The sequence below is a fragment of the Xiphophorus hellerii genome, chromosome 13 (assembly GCF_003331165.1).
Source record: "Xiphophorus hellerii strain 12219 chromosome 13, Xiphophorus_hellerii-4.1, whole genome shotgun sequence".
In the NCBI taxonomy this organism is placed as follows: domain Eukaryota; kingdom Metazoa; phylum Chordata; class Actinopteri; order Cyprinodontiformes; family Poeciliidae; genus Xiphophorus; species Xiphophorus hellerii.
The window spans coordinates 17,345,068-17,364,237 of record NC_045684.1 but is presented as its reverse complement, the minus strand read 5'-3'; the positions used below and the strand labels follow the sequence as shown (position 1 = coordinate 17,364,237).

At 38.9% G+C, this 19,170-nt stretch overlaps 2 protein-coding genes across 3 annotated transcripts; one reads left to right on the top strand and one right to left on the bottom strand.

Annotated features, from left to right (window-relative positions):
* Positions 1-3,125: 3,125 nt before the first annotated feature.
* On the bottom strand, positions 3,126-8,611 carry snrnp40 (small nuclear ribonucleoprotein 40 (U5)). Its single transcript, XM_032581551.1, has 10 exons — positions 8,365-8,611; positions 7,643-7,772; positions 7,441-7,534; positions 7,127-7,292; positions 6,871-6,993; positions 4,937-5,057; positions 4,781-4,863; positions 4,489-4,550; positions 3,577-3,680; positions 3,126-3,403 (listed from the first exon to the last, which is right to left on the bottom strand). Exons 1-10 carry the CDS (start codon positions 8,473-8,475, stop codon positions 3,354-3,356), a joined length of 1,044 nt encoding a protein of 347 aa, XP_032437442.1. The 5' UTR covers positions 8,476-8,611; the 3' UTR covers positions 3,126-3,353.
* A 36-nt stretch (positions 8,612-8,647) lies between these two features.
* On the top strand, positions 8,648-13,406 carry zcchc17 (zinc finger, CCHC domain containing 17). Of its 2 annotated transcripts, none has more exons than XM_032581552.1 (7): positions 8,648-8,737; positions 10,121-10,300; positions 11,157-11,257; positions 11,351-11,442; positions 11,524-11,624; positions 11,750-11,889; positions 12,559-13,406. In XM_032581552.1, exons 2-7 carry the CDS (start codon positions 10,162-10,164, stop codon positions 12,718-12,720), a joined length of 735 nt encoding a protein of 244 aa, XP_032437443.1. In that variant the 5' UTR covers positions 8,648-8,737; positions 10,121-10,161; the 3' UTR covers positions 12,721-13,406. The 2 variants fall into 2 exon arrangements, with proteins under 2 accessions (XP_032437443.1, XP_032437444.1); XM_032581553.1 differs by lacking the exon at positions 8,648-8,737 and adding an exon at positions 8,806-8,827.
* The last annotated feature ends 5,764 nt before the right edge of the window (positions 13,407-19,170 follow it).

The window sequence follows — 19,170 nt, the reverse complement described above, 5'->3', positions numbered from 1 at the left end:
TCTGTTGCCTCCTCCATGCTCTTTAGTCAGTTCTTTACATAGATTTGCATTTGTGTTCCAGTCCGTTGACTGACCGGCTCAGCCTGATAGGTTTCTTTTTGCTCCCTGAAACCAGCTCGGAGTTTCCATGCCTCAGTGTTTAGCGTCAATCTCTTGCTGAAAAATCCAATTCGGTTCCATCTTCAGATTATTATTAAGAATGTCGCTGTACTTTTAATCCATTAATCCTTCCCTTAGTTACCTGACTGTGGACTGTCATAATTAGGATTGAATTTGTGTGCATTTGTCACCAATTTTGAATCTGTATTTATTTCTGGACGTAATCTGGATCTGTTTGCTCTGTGCTGCTCCTGGAGTCCTTGTTGCTAGCTGTAAACTGATTTGAATAAAAATATCAACACTTCCGTTGTTGAAAAGTAACCAAGCGTTTGTAGGATGATACGCTTTACCTTTCCACCTCAAAACATTGAGGATGAAGTCCACCCATCCGTCCATCGTCTATATCCGAATATCCTTGCAGGGTCATATGGTGGCTGGTGCCTGTCTCAAAAAAATCAACTCCATTTCCAACATTCCCCCTTCATTGCACCATCCCAACAATGCTTCTCCAAGATGTCCATTGATGCTGTTTACAACCACTTTTAGGGGCATTGTAGTTTGTATGATAAGCTAAGCAGATGCAGAGTTCCACCAGGAGTTTGCTAATTGCCGCTGCCGCTAGTCTGGTGGAGCTCGGCTGGAGACGGAAGCTGAAAGGCGGAGCTTAGGGTAAATAGGTGGTGCATTGTATGACCAGCCGTTAAGGCGTCAGATTCAAGGATTTCTCAAACATGCATGAATGAGTCAAAGCAATACTCCAGGTAGGTGTTTAATGAGGCAGCGACATTATAACATGATATAGAGCTCAGAAAAGTAAAATTTATGTGATACTCCCCAATTTAAGAGATCCCGAAATGGTTAAAGAGGTTCAGCCAAATGCGGAGAATGAGTCAGTGTGTTATCATCAACACCAGTGTGGACTCCGGCCAAGGAGAGTCCAGTTTGTGATTATTGTTCAGAGGGGAAATAAAAGGCACGCTTTTACAGCCGTGGTTCATTTCTGCCAGACCTCAAGCCATGCCTCCTTCCAATAAAGTGGGCTAAGTCAGCAAACACTGGCGGTAGATAATGACCGCTTTATGAGCATGGAAAACAGCACCCACCATGTAATAGAGTTATTACATTCAGTTTGTACATGTTAGTTCATAAAGTGAACAAACAGCGGACATAATCATTAAGAACACTGGCCTCTGGTATTATAATGCACGCATGATGTAGCTGAGCCTCAAGCACATTAAATAGGTTGTTTTTCTGTCTCAGCTTTTTTCCTCCCTTATTAAAATTGTTTGTGGAAGAAATTATGGAATGATATACGGAGGTTTATGTCTTGTCAACTTGACCTGAAATATAAGAAGCTTGCTCCAAGTCATACGCTCCTACTTTGAATGCGGTTTTGACCAAAAGTTCTCAAATCTCTTCGAAATTTTCACCAAAACTTTTGTTAAAATTTTGAATCCGACCTTGGCACCAACCAATTCAATTTTGTGGCACCCATGTGAATTTTCTTCACACTAGATGAATAATTGGACTAGGCCCACAGCATGTTCCTTTTATTCTACTTCATTATTATGATTAAATGCTTAACAACCAATATTGGAAAACCAATTAAGCAGTTAAGTCTTAAATAGGTATTTACAATATAAACTCAAACATTTCTAAAGATATTGGTCTAAGATACCTGTTAAAGCCATCACACATTTAACCTACATTGCTACCATAGAGCCATGTAGCCTATCTTAACTCCGTTTGGGTCCTATATGTATGTTTCAGGCTAGGAAAAAAGGTGAACAAGCAATTTACATACTAGAGCAATTCAACCGAAAACACTTATGTGTCTTAACAAGGTTTATACGCAACAAATTTCTGTCATTTCAGCATAAGAGCCGCAGATTTTCAGGCAGGTCAAAGTCTGGTCTACTCCAGAAGTCTGTCCTGTTGAAACATCCAACTGTGTCCCAGTTTCCATCTAGCTCTCGATTTGAGGTTAAGTCCCTCTTTGTGTACTGCACCAGTAACCATGGTAGCAAGCCATCAAACTAACATGGTCAACAGCTGGTTTAGATTTCTATCCTTGAAGGAACAGATTTTGGAGCAGAGCCTCGTTTCTTGGTCAGCACATTCAGTTCTTGGTGATATAAAACTGGATTTGTTTGGTCACAGAACACTGAGAATCACAGCGAGAGATTCTCAGAGACCAAAAGTTCACAGGGAATCTCTGGTGTTGGATCATTTCTCATTGAGCTCTAAACCAATCCAATGTACCCTGAAGGTCACGGTAGGAATACAGCAACCGAGTGACATCATCTGCAAAAAGAGACCCTGGGTTTCTTTAACCCGACACTCTTCATTATGCCTTTAAAACCTCTCCATGCTCACCACAAACAGAACTGGAGACAAGGCGCAGTTCTGGCAGAGTCCAACCCACACTAGCAACAAGATCAACTTTGTGTTAAGAATGTTGTTTTGGTGATGTATAGACTGGAAATCCCTTAAAAGTGTCCAAACACTCCAACAGGAACCCAAACAAAATCCCTAGAGGAACCTAGTAGGAAGCCTTCTTCAGATATATATTAAAGTTTTTCTTCCAAACCATGAACAAAAAATGTTCTCTAAAACAAAATACGCTCCAAACAACAGCGCATTGTGAGAACTGGTAATCACATAATCACTGAAGGATTGTAAAATATTTATAGAAAAGCTGTAACTATTGGGAAAAGCTGCAGGATCATTTCTAGAGCCAAAATATGTGAACCAGAAAACGGTTTACTATGTGCATGGAGACAGACTCCAAAAACTCCCAAGCCTCAAAATGTTTACAACAACATGCTATAATTACTTCTACTTTTCCTTGTTTGAAAATTATTTCAATGTTCAAGAAGTAAAGAAAAAATGTAGCAAAACCATAGTAGCTCTTTTATCCCTTCATAAAAAACAGCTGGGTCTGTTTTAGATGCCAACAAGGACAAATGTAAATCTTCTCCCCCGCATAATAGTAAAACACCAGTGACAAAATGATACGACAAGAGTTGCTTTTACTGAATACCAAGTTTATTTTAAAAAAAGAAATAAATCAAAGTTTTTTAAAAAAAGGGCCATTTTTGAGGCAGACTGATGGTAATAAAAGTTCATCCTGAGGTTGTTCTGAGGCGAGACGAAGCATGTAAAATAAACTCCATCAGTGCTCATAAAACACTTCCAAGGCAGGCCGCTCATAAACACACACACAGTCACACATCCACTCACACCCACACACTCTACTGAATTTCTCCCATGTACAGACGTTTATCACTGGAGCCAGACAGCACTGCAGAGAGAAAACAGATGAACAGCCCAATAAAATTAACAGATTTTATGCATTTAGAAACTACATCAAGACTGCATTTGAGGTTAGTTTGTGACCTAAAGAGGAAGATAAGCACTTCTTTGATGCTTCAAAGGTTTCTGCTCTAAGCTACAGCAGCTGAGTGACTGACTCACCGACAGGCTCCTCTGGGTGGAAGACCACCTCATTGACAGAGCCAGCGTGACCCGGCAGCTTGTACAGGATCCGTCTGGACGTGGTGTCCCAGATGTACACAAATCTGGGAGGGCAGACAGAGCAGCAGAAAGAATCACGTTACAGAATCTGTCCTTTTGTTTTCAGTCTGTCCGACATCTTTGAAAGGAACCAAAGGGACAGAAATAAATTCGAAATGGTCTCTCATCTAACTCGCTTTTTTATGATTTAGTAGCTTTTTCATAATGTCTCTGTGCAGACATATCAAGAAAACCTTTGAGTTCATCTGTAGTGGAAAAAGAGATGTCTGCATAATCTAACAGATCTGGAAAAGTAAAGCAAGGCAGAGAAAGTAAATATTACCAAGTCAAGATGTAGCTACCACAAAAGAATGAGTGCTGACTCTGAACTGCTTCAATCAGGTATCACTTTAAGGGTTTGCCCACATTCATGCAGCTTTTGCTATTCTTCTGTTTTTGTATTAAAAAGTTGTTTTTTAGTTCAGTTAGACAGAATACACTTAACACATAATGTCATAAGGGCTCATCACAGACACCCAGCATTTTGACTTTAATAAATTGTGCTTATGTTTAATTCTGAACAATTAAAGTTAAAACAAGACTGGATAAACCGAATAAACAAGAGGAGCAGGAATTTTAATAAGACTTGTTTTTGTTTGTTTATGTTCTTTCTTTCGGAAGAAAGAACACAATTGAGAGATTTCAAACATTTTGCTCCTACTTGCATGCAAGTTAATTTTGAATTCTGCAAATTTTATCTAATGCTCTGAAAAAGCCTTCATGTTGACTCTACAGTTCTACTTTACTCTGTAATTCAAGGACGTTGCTAGTACAGAAAACATTTACGGTGTTGTCTGGTGGTTTGTTTGTTACCTGTCAGCTGAACCTGCTGCGATCTTACTGCCGTCAGTGGACCAGGAGCACCTCAGCAAGTTCTGAACAAACAGCAAAACACGCAACAGGCTGCATTAGCAATGAGATGTGATCTGCTTGTCATTCAGAGCAGCAATTAGTTCAAGCAAATAAAAAGGCATTTAGTGACTGAATGATGAGTTTCCATTACAAAACAGTTGAATGAAGCCAAACAGTATGAAAAAACTCCTAAAAGATTTTAGCTTTAGTGTCTAATCTAACTCTGTTTTTCCTACTAACAAATCAGGATTACCTTCTCGAAGTTGTGGACGTTACCCTGGAAAATCTTCACGCATCTCTCCTTGGGTGCGAACGGTCGCACGTCCCAGATCCGCACTGTGTGAAAGACACACAGTTCTAAAACAACAGAACTCATCCACATTATGAGCCACATGAAACCCAACGCCACCTGTGTTGTCCATGGAGTTCGACAGGAGGTACGATCCCTCGGAGCTCAGGCTGAGTCCGGTCACAGAGTCACCGTGGCCGTGCATGTTGTAGATCAGCTTGTTCTGCCGCAGGTCCCACACCTGCACAACGAGTGGGTTGAGAAACAGTTTTCACAAAGAACACACAGGGAGCTTTAAATAGGCCATCTGATGCAGATGGTGCCGTTTCTGAGGGGCCAGAGAGCTTGCCATGAGTTCTGAGTCATGGTGGTAAAAACCAATGGTTGTAAGGGGCATCAGCAGGAGTCGAAGAAAACAGTGGGATTGTAAAACTTTTTTTTTTTCCTATAAATACCCGCAGTGTTTCTGGAGTCTCTCAAAAGTTGAACTGTTTTTGTTCTGTTTAGTTCAGGGCAGTTCCACTGTACTCAACAGGGCCAACTGCATACTGGAAAAATTATATTTTCTTTTCAATAGAATTGAACTAATTGAAATTCAGACAGACCTGAATGAAGAATTTTAAAGAGTTAAAATTCTACCGGTTGTTCTGTTTGTATTTCCTCAGAGGATTACAGTGTGTATTGACTCAAAGTGCTGCTTTGTCACTTTTTCCAGGAATGATGGGTAGCCTAGGAAAACATGCAATTAGAGGATAAAAGATCAGAGAGCACAACATGCAACCAACCACTTCTTAGTCTTATTTTACCCTTCAGTATAGTTATATTTGGACCAAAAATATTTCAACTCGCACAAATTTATGTTTACATTTCTTTGAAGAAATAACACGTTTGGCCTTTTTTTTAATGTAATAGTACACAATGCCATAATAGCTACATTCAAAAACTATTAAAATTCTCAGTTATTTATATCCTCCACCTTAAAGTTTGTTTAATGAAACCAGAACAAGTTCCAGAGTCACTAGAGGGTAGGAGTAGGATTCACCCTGTGGCTGTTTGGAGCATAGAGTAACATAGTTTAATCTCTTTCTCATCTGCCGGTCAGCTGGCTGAAACATGGCTACCACACTTTTACCTCACAAGACAAAATAAGCTAGAAATATTCCCAGTTACAAAAACTGAAAAATCAAGGTATAGACGTAGCAGAGAGACAACAACAACAACAACAAGTAGGTCATGACTTTATTTCTCTAATTAGCACATCAACGAGGTCATAACAGAGTTTTAATAACCTGACTTCACTTTGGACACATAAACTCGTTTTTATTGAGGCCTAACTGCAAAAACAGATGGTTTCCTTCATATGTTTTAATGCTGCTGTCATCAAAACACAAAATGGGTCTGAAAGCTCGACCAAAAGTGCGTCCATTAAGGTAATTTTTCTAATTGCATCTAGATTTAGAGCACTATGAGGTTTGTGTCCCTCGTTAAAAATACCAAAACCTTCAGTCACGTAAACGAAAGGCAACATCTGCGCAGTAATTATGGCTATTTATCTGCCAGATGGTCCAAGAGAAAGGTCAGAAGAATCTGCTCCTGTTTTCTGTTTTAAATAATGTAAACAAATCAAGTTTTACATTTTTTTATCCATTTACTACAGGCTGCCCTGAGGCTACCATACCAGCCCATGCCTTAAGAGGACGATATCAGTATACAAAAGCTCACATTTTTCTTTCTTTTTCTCATCCATAATTGCTATTCTTCTAAAAGTGTCTGTGACATTTAAGGTTTTACACCTCATCATCTGAGTCAGGTGTGGGCATCTATTTAAGTGAGACTCCATCTGACTAAACCTAACATGACATTTGCAATTTAGTATCGAGCAAATACTGCATTTGTTGTGCAGCCTTACTATAACACAATTCACATTAAAATTCAATTTGAAAAAAAATATATAATTTTTTTTTTTTAATGTATCACTTACTATCGTTAATACTGAATGTTTAATTGTCAGTACTACCATGTTTAGGATTGTTTAGTATCTTTGATGTTAGTACCTTGATGTCATTGTCGATGCCTCCAGATAGAATCTGATCACTGGTGTCATTAAACGTCACGGCCAGCACCTGGTAGGTGTTCTGAAAAGTGTGGATGGCCCCTTTTTTGCGGATGTCCCAAAGCTGTAACGCGACAAAAAGCACTCACACTTAATTTATGACCAACTTTAAAGTGCAAAAATGTGGTCGGGTATGCATTTCATTTCAACAATAAGCCACTGAGCCGTTTTATGGATTATTTTAACACATAACCCACCTTCACTGTCCCATCATCACTGCCAGTGCACACCAGCTGGGGCCCCCGACGAGCTGGATAGCAGGTGTTAACAAAAGAGGTGTGGCCCTTCAGACGCTTGATCCTCTCACCGGTCTCGCTGTCCCACACGCCCACAGTCTTGTCTGTGCTCGCCGAGAACAACAAGCTGAAATATACAAAAACATATCACCGCCAAACGAAGAATTTATAGATGTTTACAGCAAACATATCTCTAAAATAAAACAACAAATAAGGGAAAGAGCAATTTTGTTTTCTTTCAGAATGGGATAATCATCTCTGACAGCTGCCCACACCTGCCATCTGTGTTGTAATGCAGCTCCATCACTGCTCCACTGTGGCCCTTCAGGGTGGCGAAGTTTTCACAGTCTCCATAGACGTTCCACATCACTGCAGCAACGTCACAAAGCAAACAATATGTTATTTACTGGAACAGTGGTCCATCGGCTGCGCTCTGGTCTAATGGTAGATGGAGTCTAACTTTTGGCAACGACTCACATATGAGCCTGTCAAATCCTGAGGAGGTCAGCGTGGCGCCGTTGGGGTGAAACTTGCAGCAGTAGACCTCGCCCTCGTGGCCCGACATCAACATGATCGGGGCCTGCAGGCTGGAGGTCCGTGGAGGGCCCTACGGGAGCACAAACATTTATAGTTTCTGCATCACACCCGTCTAATTCATTATGATGCAAACCCAAAAAGGATGTACTGGCATTTTGCTGTACTTTTGATTAAAAAACATAATTTCCAAGAAGGAAAACTGACAATGTTTCAGTGAAGATAAAAGCAAATTATCTCATTAATTAAGCAATCATAAGCTGACTTAGTGGAGCCACAGAACAGTTTTAAAGTTGGATCAATTTTAAAACTCTATAAGACTTGAATTATGTAAAGACACTCCACATCTAACAGATTATTACTGCTTAGGATGATAATCAACATCCAGGTGATCATGATTAATGCCTAAATGTATTGAACTGATCGCATGTGTGACATTTAAGGCATACAACTAAACAGTTTGATGCATACAATACATCAAACACATCGATGTATTTTCCTTTTAGATATTTTCCTGCTTAACTAACAAGTCATCTTCTATAAAATGTATTTTAAAACAATCTCCTTATTCAGTTATTACTTTTAAATCACCCAATAACAAGCTAATGTAAGGATTATGTATGTAAAAGAAGCAGATATGAAGACACAGCAGCTATGGTTCGTACCGCGGACACGAGCTGCTGGGACTGAGCCGCCGCCACCAGCTCCATCCGGGGCCGTTTCATGGCGGAGGGAACCACCGCCATGTCGCCGGCTCTCTTCAAAGGCTCAATCATCCCGGAACAGCCGAAAAAATAGCAGAAAATCCCTTAAAACAAGGTTACAGGTTATCCAAGAAAATGAATGGACTTTGTTGAACTAAAAAGAATGTCGACGGAAGCAGCAACAACGGAAAAGACGGAGCACGGAAATACTTCCGCTGGATAGAAGGCTTGTCATTGGTCAAAGTTTGAGCCGAATGCGATGATTGGCTATTCAGCTTCTTGCGTAGAGATTGACACCGGATGTAAAACATCCACCGTACAATTATCACGAAAGGTACAGCATTGACTTATATTTTCTTAGGCTTATTGTCCAAGTTATCACAGTTCTTTCTTTAATAATCATAAATCTGCATGAAATATTAGCGTGAGTAGACTGAATATATGAATGTGGGGGGTTTTAAGCATTTATGTGATACCTCCCGTCTCTGTGTTACTTGACAAAACGTAAACAGTGTGTTCCATCGGTTAGTGTTTTGTTTTCCCTGTATGATTCATACACCTTGCGTCCAGCAGCATTTAAAATTTACTCCGTTTTGAATCATACATTTCGACGTATTTTATTTGGGTTTTATATGCTTGACCAACAGAAAGTAGCGCATTACTGTGACGTGTATAATACGTTGTTTTTAAAGGGTCTTACTGGTTGTAAAGTCCTTTTCTGTATTCTGTGACCATTTTTGGACATTATTCTTTGCAAAATAACAGAAGCACAGTCAGTTTGGATAAAGAGCGTTTGTAAACATAATTTTCTAGTCTATCCACAGTTGCTCAATTGGATTTAGAGCTGGGCTTTAACGGCATGTGTTTTTATCTATTCCCTTTCATTGTAATATGTTTAAGTTCAGTACTCTTTCTGAAGGTGAACCTGGAAGAACAAATTTTCTTCCAGGATTCACCTTTATGTAGCTCTGTCAATATTCCTATCATCTCAGGACAGCTTTTTATGTCCCTGCTGAAGAAAAGCACCTCCACAGCATGATGTTGCCACTACCATGTTTTCACATGAGATGATGCGTCTAGACTCTAGACTTAGGAGCTTTGGATATTTTTCTTAACCTTCCTTAACGTCCTGCTCAAACTGTGTGTTTACAAGACAAAATCTGGTCCTCTTCCAGCCTTGTCTGTCACCGTTCAAATTAATGTAAACATTTTTAATTATCTGTAATTTTAAGCAATAAGTTTATTTTTCTTTATCTTATTAAGATCAACATACCTTATCCATACTAGAATGGTATGTTCTCGGTTCTTTTCCATTTTGAAACATGCTTCTGTTTCGGGTCTTATTTGTACCCCAGGAAAACAGGAAGTCATGATTGCAAATGAAAAGTTTTCACTGATCAACGTAAAAAAATATTGCACAAGCAATAATAATGCTTTAGTTATTGCATATTTCTTAACATGGATTTTGATTACTGACCAAGTAAATGTTCCTAAATTTTTGATTTGAGATTATGCTGCTGGAATAAAAAAAAACAACAAACAAACAAACTTATTTTAATACTTTATGCCGTTCTTTACTGGTGTAAATGTGTTATTTTATTTCAAAACAGAGAAAACGTAGACCTTTCAATGTGCCTTTTGTTACTTTATATATTTTCTTCCGTCACTTTTAATGATGTTGCAAATCCTAATATCTGTTTAATTATCCGTCAACCAGATCTACCATAAGACAGTTGTGACCCACCCATAGTTGGGATAATGTCTGATCGAGGTGGACATGGTCGTGAGCCGGCCGGATTGGATGGTCTGCCGCCGCTGCACAGTGTTGCCAAAGGAGAGGTGGTCTCTGTGCAAAACTATGGAGCCTTTGTCCGACTGCCAGGTTACAAAAAAGAAGGTTGGTAAAAAGGGCTTGCAAAGGGACTTTAAAGTAAAGAATCATAACAGGGGAAAAAAAATGTTACAGACAAAGACAGGTTTAAGGTTTTAGGTTAGTTTTAGTGAGGAGGTGAATCACTATTATAGCTACAAAAATAAACCAGAGTGCTCTCAAATGATGGGCAAAATATTCTTCAAAATCTTGTGATCCACGTCTGCTTAGGGAGAGACGTCTGTGGGAAAATGTTGCTTTATGTTAACACAATCCGATTTCATTCTTATTATGCACACCCTTTGCTCCCCTTTCAAGAAAAAATATGTTCCACAAATCTATGCTTATATGCTAATGATACATGTTTACCAAAGACACACACACATAATGGGCTATGGAAAGCATACGGAGGGATACAATATAAGCATACTCAAGAAATATGAGAGTTGTATGAAGCAGGTCATCTGAAATCTATATTTAGCCTATGAGTTATGTATTTGATGATGCCTTATCACTGGCCACTTTGGAAAATTGCTAATGCTTTTCACCGCTAGAGGGCACACTCGGCAAAAGTTTGGTTTCGGAGAAAAGTTAAGTAAAGCCTAAGAGGGATAAAAATAGAACATACAATTAATTTACTTGCAATTTAATCACATGAAATAGCATCACTTGTTCACATTTACACATAGGAGCTTGACTTTAAAGTAGAAGGACTCCTCGTGTCCGGGTATCTGGCTGAATGGAATAAGAGCCTAAAATTAATATGACATTCTTGGCTATGATGTGTGGCTATAAACATGTTAGAATGGTATGTTTTGATCCTGTAAGTTATTTTTGTGTGACATCTTTATAAAAAGAAACCCTGTAACTCCACTATAAACAGGTTTGGTTCATGTCAGTGAGATGTCTGCCTCCAGAGTTGAAAATGCCTCTGAGATTGTGGATGTTGGCGAACATGTGTGGATCAAAGTCATTGGGCGCGAGGTAACGACATACAAAAAAAGCAAGAGCACACACAGGTGTGGAATGTAAATCCAGCGTCACCGCAGTACGACCATTCCTCTGCCTGTCTGTCAGATTCAAGGTGACAAGGTGAAGCTGTCCTTCTCCATGAAGGCTGTAAATCAGGGAACAGGACAAGACTTGGACCCCAACAATGTTATGGCAGAGTAAGTGCTTACAGTTTTATGTGTGTGTGTGTGTGTGTTTCTGCAAAGGAGAGTGTTATCCTCCTCTGTTTGTGTTTACAGTCAGGATGCGAGGCGCAGGAAGCAGTTCAGAGATCACACGAGTAACAGGATCACTCTGGAGGCTGTACTCAACACGACGTGTTCAAAGTGTGGCTGCAAAGGTGACCCAGCATGACTAGAACTGGAAAAGAAAGAATCAAATTATGAAAAAAATAATTTTGAGACAGCAGCTGCCTCATGTCGAAGTTGTTCAAAGTCAGTTTCAGTAACTCGAGACTCCTTTCAGGTCACTTTACAAAGGACTGTTTCTCAGCTCCGGGCTTGCAGTACGCTCTTGTGCCTGAAGAGGACGATGAAGAGGCACAGCAGCAGCAGGCAGCCACTAACAGGCCACCGCAGGACTCAGACAAAAAGAAGAAAAAGAAGGTGAAAATGTTAAATTAAAGAAAACCTGCCCTGCTTTCCCTTCCTGTTTATTCCTCCGATGTTTCTCACCTCGGTTGCCTGACAGCTCATGTGATCCGACATGGCAGTAGCATCATGAGAACTCCTGTTTTATGCTGATTTGACAGAAAAGCTGTGACCCAGTTTTGAGGTAATGAAACTGCTGTCAGTGTCCTGTATGTATCTGCAGCCTCAACGTTCAGGTTCCTTTCACAGTGCCTTGAGGAACTCCTCGACTCCTTGGACTTTGTCACTTTTTGATAAATTACAACCATAAGCCGTGATGGGTTTTGTTGTGATTTTGAGTGTTTCCTAAATGTGAAGTAACAGGAAAAAAAAAAATCGCTGCAGGCATTTGTGTCCAGCTCCACTCCAGTAATACTTGAAGAACTACATTTCCAGTTACAGCTGCATGTCATTTTATGGTATGCCTGCTTTGCACATTTAGCGATGACAATCTGCAACACTTTTCACATATTGTTTTGTTAAAAATGACAAACCCTGTCGTTTTTTCCCCCTTTACTTCAAAATTGAGAGCTAATATGAGCTTATTTATCACTTTAATAAAGCAAATTCTGTAATGTGGTTGTACCAAGGATATAAATACTTTTAGGAGGCACTTACAAATTTATACTTATATGTGTTCTTCAGGAAAAGAAAATGAAGAAGAAGAAGAAGAGGGAGAGAAAGGAGTCAGACAGCGACAGCAGCAGTGAGTGTAAAACGAAGAGGAGGCGTCATAGCAACAGTCTCGACAGGCAGGAGAAGAAAAAGAAGAAGCACAAGAAACAGAAATCACACAAGCACAGCTGAGGCAGCCGGAAAGCTACACACACACACACACACACACCCACCCACACACACACACACACACACGCACATGCCTCCAGTCTGTCACGCCACCACTATCACACATGCACATGTTGACAAAACAAAGCGATAGGCTTGCGGTCTCTTATCTCATCATTATTCCTTATAAACCATAAGCTAACTATGGAAAATACAGTCGTAATTTAGCAGTGTTTTTTTTGTTTTTATTGGTAATATATTTCCTGTGAAAGCTCAAAGGAAAATACTGTTTTGAACAAAAGGTCATGTGACCATCCCCGTCTGGCCTGGAGTAACCTCTGACGCCCACAGCGATTCGAGTCTTCGCCTCTTGTGTAATCAAATATGTGTAAATTATATGGCAGCGGGAGACATCCACCTTTTTTTGAAATGCAGATATTATTTACAGCTATCTGGTTTCAGGTGGAAATCAATTAACGAGACATTGGGGGGGTAAAGTTGACAGACACACACACGCACTCACAAACACTAACAGGAAATGTAATACCGCATGAGTGAACACAACAGAACCCTCATATTATGGTGACATTCAGATTTACGTTTATGTTTTCATGTTGTTGTAGATGCATGTGTTTATGTGTGTATTCCCACAACCCGCTTCCTGACCTGCTGACTCCATTAAATCTGTTTTCACCTGTAAAGACGACAAAGAGCCTCCTGACTCCTCTTTGTTCAAAGATCTTGAAGTCATAGTGTTGCTGTTAAAATCTGCCCTACGGCCCAGAGTACATACCAGCACAAGGTCACATCCAGTTAATGTTTTCAAGCAAGGTGGTTAGTCAAATAGAGCTGGTCATACTGTGCCTAGGAAAAGTATTCACACCCCATTTTTCATATTTTGACATTAAAAATAGCACTGGATGTAATTAAATGGATTTTTTTTTTTTCAGATAGATGTGAAGGAGAATGAAAATGATTCGTGTTTTTATTGTATTCAGTCACATTTACTCTGAAGCTCATCACCAAATCCAATATAGCAAACTGCTTTCAGAAGTCTCATAATCATTAAATAGAATCAATACCAATAACCTCCAGAAGTCCACCTGTTTATAACGTAATGTTATTTCAGTAAAAGAGGTTTGTTAGGGAGCTCTAATGAGGCTAAATTCAAAATACTGTGTGGCAGAAAACTAGCAGTGCACATTATACTAGACATACTGCTCATGGTGGAAAGTGGTAAGAAGAGCATTAATCAGAAAAACACTTTCTTTAGAAGGTAAAGGTACGCTGAATTTTGATGGGAAGATGGATGTAGCTAAATACAGACCAATTAAGAAAAAAAATACAAAATTAGAAACTGGAAAAGATTTGAGACTGGAGCGGAGGACAACAACCATACAGCTACAGAAGAATGATAAAGATCAACGTGTATTCATGTGTTCACTGCCAAGTCCCGAACTGAATCCAGTGAGAAATCTGATACTTACAGATGTTCTCCATTTAATCTGACCCAAAATGAGCTCAAAGAAGAATGGCCAGAAATATTGTTCCCTAGATGTGTAAAGCATGTGTAGCTAAATGCTCCAAAGAATTGCAGCTGTAATTGCAACAAAAGCTGATTCCACAAAGCACAGACTCAGAGCGGGTCTGACTGAATACGGATCGTCTCCACATATTTTAGGTAATTTGCAAAAAAACTTGAAAACTGCAGAATTTTCTTTCCGCTTCAGAATTATGCACAGCTTGGTATTGGTACCTCACATAACATTTAAGTAAAAAAACAAACAAAGCAAACAGAAAAATTAAACTCAAATATGCAATGTGGGCTTTGATGTTTGTAACTAAACTTAAGCTTGACGTCTTTAAAAGTCTTCCAGACTCGTAACCTGCTGAAGTGAGAGAATGACATTTAAACAAACAAAACAATTACATTTGTACCCTATTTCTGATTTTCTGCTGTAATATAAGGTTTGTGGGAACCATTTGACCAATATAAGAATCCCACAAACACATCTTGTGTGTTTGTGGGAAACTTACCAAAAAATGTTTTGCAGCGCTGCACTGACCCAGATTCAACTTTCTGCTTGTGAGATTTGACAGATTATTTCCAGATGCAGTGGTCTGAAACGGTTCCAGCACAGCCCACTGGCAATACATTTAATCTCAAGAATCCTCTTCATTTCTTCTTCTCTTGTTTACTCCATGTGGATCTAGTAGACAGTCCCAAACTTTCAGAGCCAGAGTTGTAACCTTGTTGTGGTCAGTCGTTTTGTATTTTACTTTGTTTCTTTGGAAATGATTAATAACGGTTATGGCTTTCCTAAACATGAAATCGCTGTACTTAAACATAAACAATGAAACTCAAATTTTAGAGGGAAACTGAAATATTTGTTTTTCTGCTAATAAAAGAAAGATAGTGGTACTTTTTGAAAATAAAATCAGAGCATGTTATTTACCAGAGTTACTGGGCTAGAGTCTCCAGCTCTGCTGATCTAAAAAGTGATCAAATGATGCTGACTGACATATATTGCAGTAAAATGACTTAAAACTCAAGATTAGATCTCATCACAAGCTTCACATTTTCCGTACGCTTTCCTCTTTATCTCAACATCTTTAGAGAAAAAATAGACTCTTTATTAGTATAAATTGAACAGTTTGGCAGTAATAGCTAGTTCCATTTTATTTTGTCACCATACTTTATGATTATGTGGAATAGAAATGGTAACTGGGGAAAACACCGTAAGATCCACAATACTGCAATTATGAACCACATTGTAATCATTTATAGTTTCAACTTTGGTTTAAATGAACCACAGAATTAACCAATTTCTATTAAAAGTGTTTTTTTGTCTCTTGTGTTCATTATTTTTTTTCCAATTCAAAAATGTCACAGGCTTTTTTCTTTAAATCGTAAATCATTATTTAGTGCTGCTGGAGGCGGCACACAAGCCACGTCAGTCAGAATGAACATTAAATGCTCTGGATTTTGGTTCTTTATTAGCTGTAAGCCACAATTATCAACATCAATAAAAATAAATATCTGAAACATAGCACTCTCTGTGTGTAGATAATAGCTTTTTGAATCGGATTGCTGAAATAAATTCACCTTTTGACGTGTTCACTGAGAGCTACCTGTTCAAGAACAGGTGCAACCTGCTGAGAAGCAGTTCAACGTGGTGCGGATCAATTCATGAGTCACCGGGCCGAGACGTGCTGCGTCTGCTGCGTTCCAACAGCTGCGGGATGCCTACTGGGAGTTTAAAGTAAAACTTCTCGTCTGAACAGAATCAGAGAAAGAAGCCACACCTCCCAAGCTCTTAAGCGTGACTAGAGTTTGCAGTAAAACAAATAACAAACACTCAAAACACCTTGAGTCATGTATACAAATGGATAATGTTCAACTGAAAGAGCACAGGAGCTTCTTTGTCTTGGTTGCAAGTTATTTGTCTGGTTTACAAGGGGAACTGGGGAATTACTCAATATAGAGAGATTGATACAAAATGTCTTTCATCATTCTTTATTTTTCCCTCAAACCACCAACCGACAAGCTGCAACTTGGCCAAAAAGTCCTGAGTTGACAAGAAGACGATGATCAAAAACAGACACTAAAACCGGCTGGGAAAGATATGAAATACAAACGAAAAGCTTTTCTGTTTTCAAAAATCCTTGGTTCATGCAGCCTTGAATCTGTCAGTTTGACTGCATGAAACTTTATGCAAAGGATATCAGGTCAGTCCGAAGACTTCCTTAAGCAACTAATCCAAGGGACATTTAAATAAATATTCATATTTTGTTGATTTTTTTCTCAACTTTTAACATTTCACCTCGCAAATCTTTGCATTGTTTACATTTTGATTCAGGCTTACTGTTCCATACCCCTTTGTCTTTAAGCACAAACAACACCAAGGAAAAACCAAAGTGCTTTTCAACAAAAGGGTAGACAATGGCAAAGCATTCAATAGGTTTGGAGCTGCAACACCACAATCTTCATCACCTCTGAATCTGATGGGACAAGTGAAACCATCTGGTCAACCGACTGGAGGGAACTAGATATTAAATATGAGTGCAGCAGCTCAGACAGAAAAAATGGAACTTAATTTTTAAGAGACTTTAAAAAAATGCAAGGACCAAGAAAATTAATTCAGAAATGAACTTTAAACAAGTGGGGGTAGCAAAAAAGAAAGAAAAAAAGAGAAGTGTGTGGTTGTTTGCTTGTAAGCAGAAAGTGCAAGAAAGACAATTCCCAAGAAAGGTTTCAAAATTTCTTTTTGACAGGATAGAGTTGATTTCAACTAGAAAAAGCTGAATTTTACCAATGAATGTTCCTCATATTGATGGATCCTCCATCACAGCAAAATTTGTAACATTGGCTTTCTTATAGACTGGTGGAGATAGACACCAGTCAGCCCACAACCCTGCAAAGGCAAGAAAACAATGGATGGTTTTCTGAGGGAGGAAAGGTCACCATAGTAGGACCTGGTGGGTATAAATAGTATAACTTCAGTCTTGTTCTCATTAAAAGTCAGAAAATTTGGTGCCATCTATCTCTTAGTGTCAACCAGAAAGTCAAGAAGATGCTGAACATAGCTGTCAGCAATGAGATTTTACTTAAAAATGGGGGAAAAAAATTAATGTTTTAAAAAAATAACATCAAATGCAATAGAAAAAAGAAAAGAGAAAAGCAGAGATCAAAGAGTTGAGCCTTGTGAATCTCCTCAGCAAAGGTCAGCAAAGGTGCAGGTAAACTCGCTAATGGTGTCACAAAAACATCTGACCAAGAGGAAAAAACCTAAGTTGGACAGCTGAACCTCAGCTGGACGCCCACTGTTCACAGCCGGGAATGTTTGGTGACATGGATGCTGAACTTTTTAACATGCAGGCCACACGGAAATCGGAGTGAGTGGCATCATGTGTCAGGAGCTATCACCAACTGGCTCACTCCAACAGTGTGTCTTTTCCCATCAGCTAAACACAAGAAACCTGTAGAAATACTCCTGAAACAATCCTCCATCTTACAGATTATGCTGTTCTATGTTTGACTTTCATAATATCTCCCATTCAGTTGCTCCACCTCTAATTAATGACACACGTGTTGGTGGACTAGTAATTACGCTGGTACACTGGTAGAAGAGAAGTATACGTTTGACTTGAATGTCACTGAAATTTTCAAAAAGTGCCAAAAACGTAATTCCTCTGTTTATTTACTTAGTGAGTAAATAAACAGCATACAGAGCGTCTTTGTCAAAAAGTTGCTACTACTAACAAAGGTGAGGAAGATCAGGTGAGTAAATATCACGCTTATAATTGTTATATATGTAATATATTACACCCACCACTGTGAGATTGTTTCCATCAACTTCCCTGACCAAACTGGTCTCCTTACCAACCCTTTTTTGTCTACATGTAATAAATTAGCCCAGGCTACTTGCAGAAAAATGCAGCGGATATAAGATTTCCTTTGTTCTGAGAGCAATAAATGCATCAAATAAATTAAAGCAATACCCTAGAATATTAAGTGGCATTAAATGATTTTCTCTTAACTAGTATCCCACTGGAATTTGTTTATTCGACACCCTTTCTACCTGGTTAAACTTGGTCAAGGTTTTTGCGAGATCTAGTTTTGTCTTTTGTCTACGTCAAATCTAGACCCAACTGTAAAAATGGAACTATGAAATAAACAAAATCAAAGTCCAATGAAACATTTATGTTTATGATTAATTTTCATTAACTTCCAACAGCTTCCTCCACAAACTGAAGACATTCCTCCAACAGTTGTGGTCCATGGCAGACAGGAGATGAACTATCTCCTTCCCTGCCCTTTTACCCCTTAACCCTGCATCCAGTTGGCTCTGAGTTATTACCACATGATCTGAGAGGGAGGGATACAAATTTAGATCTCACACCTAATACACAAATAGAGGACATAACGTTTCCCTCATCCTGGGCAAACACTCTGATCAAACCTCCCCACGCCAAGGGAAAATATACACTCTCACATAGACACACAGGTTTTTTTTAGTTTTTTTTTTTTAGGAGCTATAATTAACTTCAACTCGAGTACTGCCAATTGTTATGGAAACAGTGGTTGCACGCAATACTTGGCTGTCAACTTTGAGGTCCAAGTTAGTATAGTTCACACTAGAGCCTTGTTCAGCAGGTTCAACAAGCATTACATTTATTTAATTAAGGAAGTTATGACCTTGGGAGGAGGTACTTTATTAAAAATTAATCCGTCCAACAGCAACAGAAAAAAAGTGAATAACCTCTGCTTGCCCTTTAAACAATGAATTAAAAAGCAGCCTGTATATTAAAGAATAGAAAAAACTGGTTTACCTGTTTGTCATTGTTGACTTTTATTTTGAATGTTTGAGATCATAACATTTTCAAATTCCAGAAATGTGCAAGGTTTTTTTAAGAACCATGCAAAAATACAGTATTTTTAATATGTATATCTATAAAAAAAAAACCCCCAAC

Bases quoted from the DNA above. Each gene is read 5' to 3' on its own strand.
- snrnp40 (XM_032581551.1), bottom strand. From the start codon at position 8,475: ATGATTGAGCCTTTGAAGAGAGCCGGCGACATGGCGGTGGTTCCCTCC. The intron at 6,994-7,126 runs GTGGGTTATGTG...GTCGCGTTACAG, and splicing joins GTGATGATGGGACAGTGAAG to CTTTGGGACATCCGCAAAAA. The intron at 5,058-6,870 runs GTACTAACATCA...CTCGTTGTGCAG, and splicing joins GCATCGACAATGACATCAAG to GTGTGGGACCTGCGGCAGAA.
- zcchc17 (XM_032581552.1), top strand. From the start codon at position 10,162: ATGTCTGATCGAGGTGGACATGGTCGTGAGCCGGCCGGATTGGATGGT. The intron at 10,301-11,156 runs GTTGGTAAAAAG...CACTATAAACAG, and splicing joins GCCAGGTTACAAAAAAGAAG to GTTTGGTTCATGTCAGTGAG. The intron at 11,258-11,350 runs GTAACGACATAC...CCTGTCTGTCAG, and splicing joins TCAAAGTCATTGGGCGCGAG to ATTCAAGGTGACAAGGTGAA.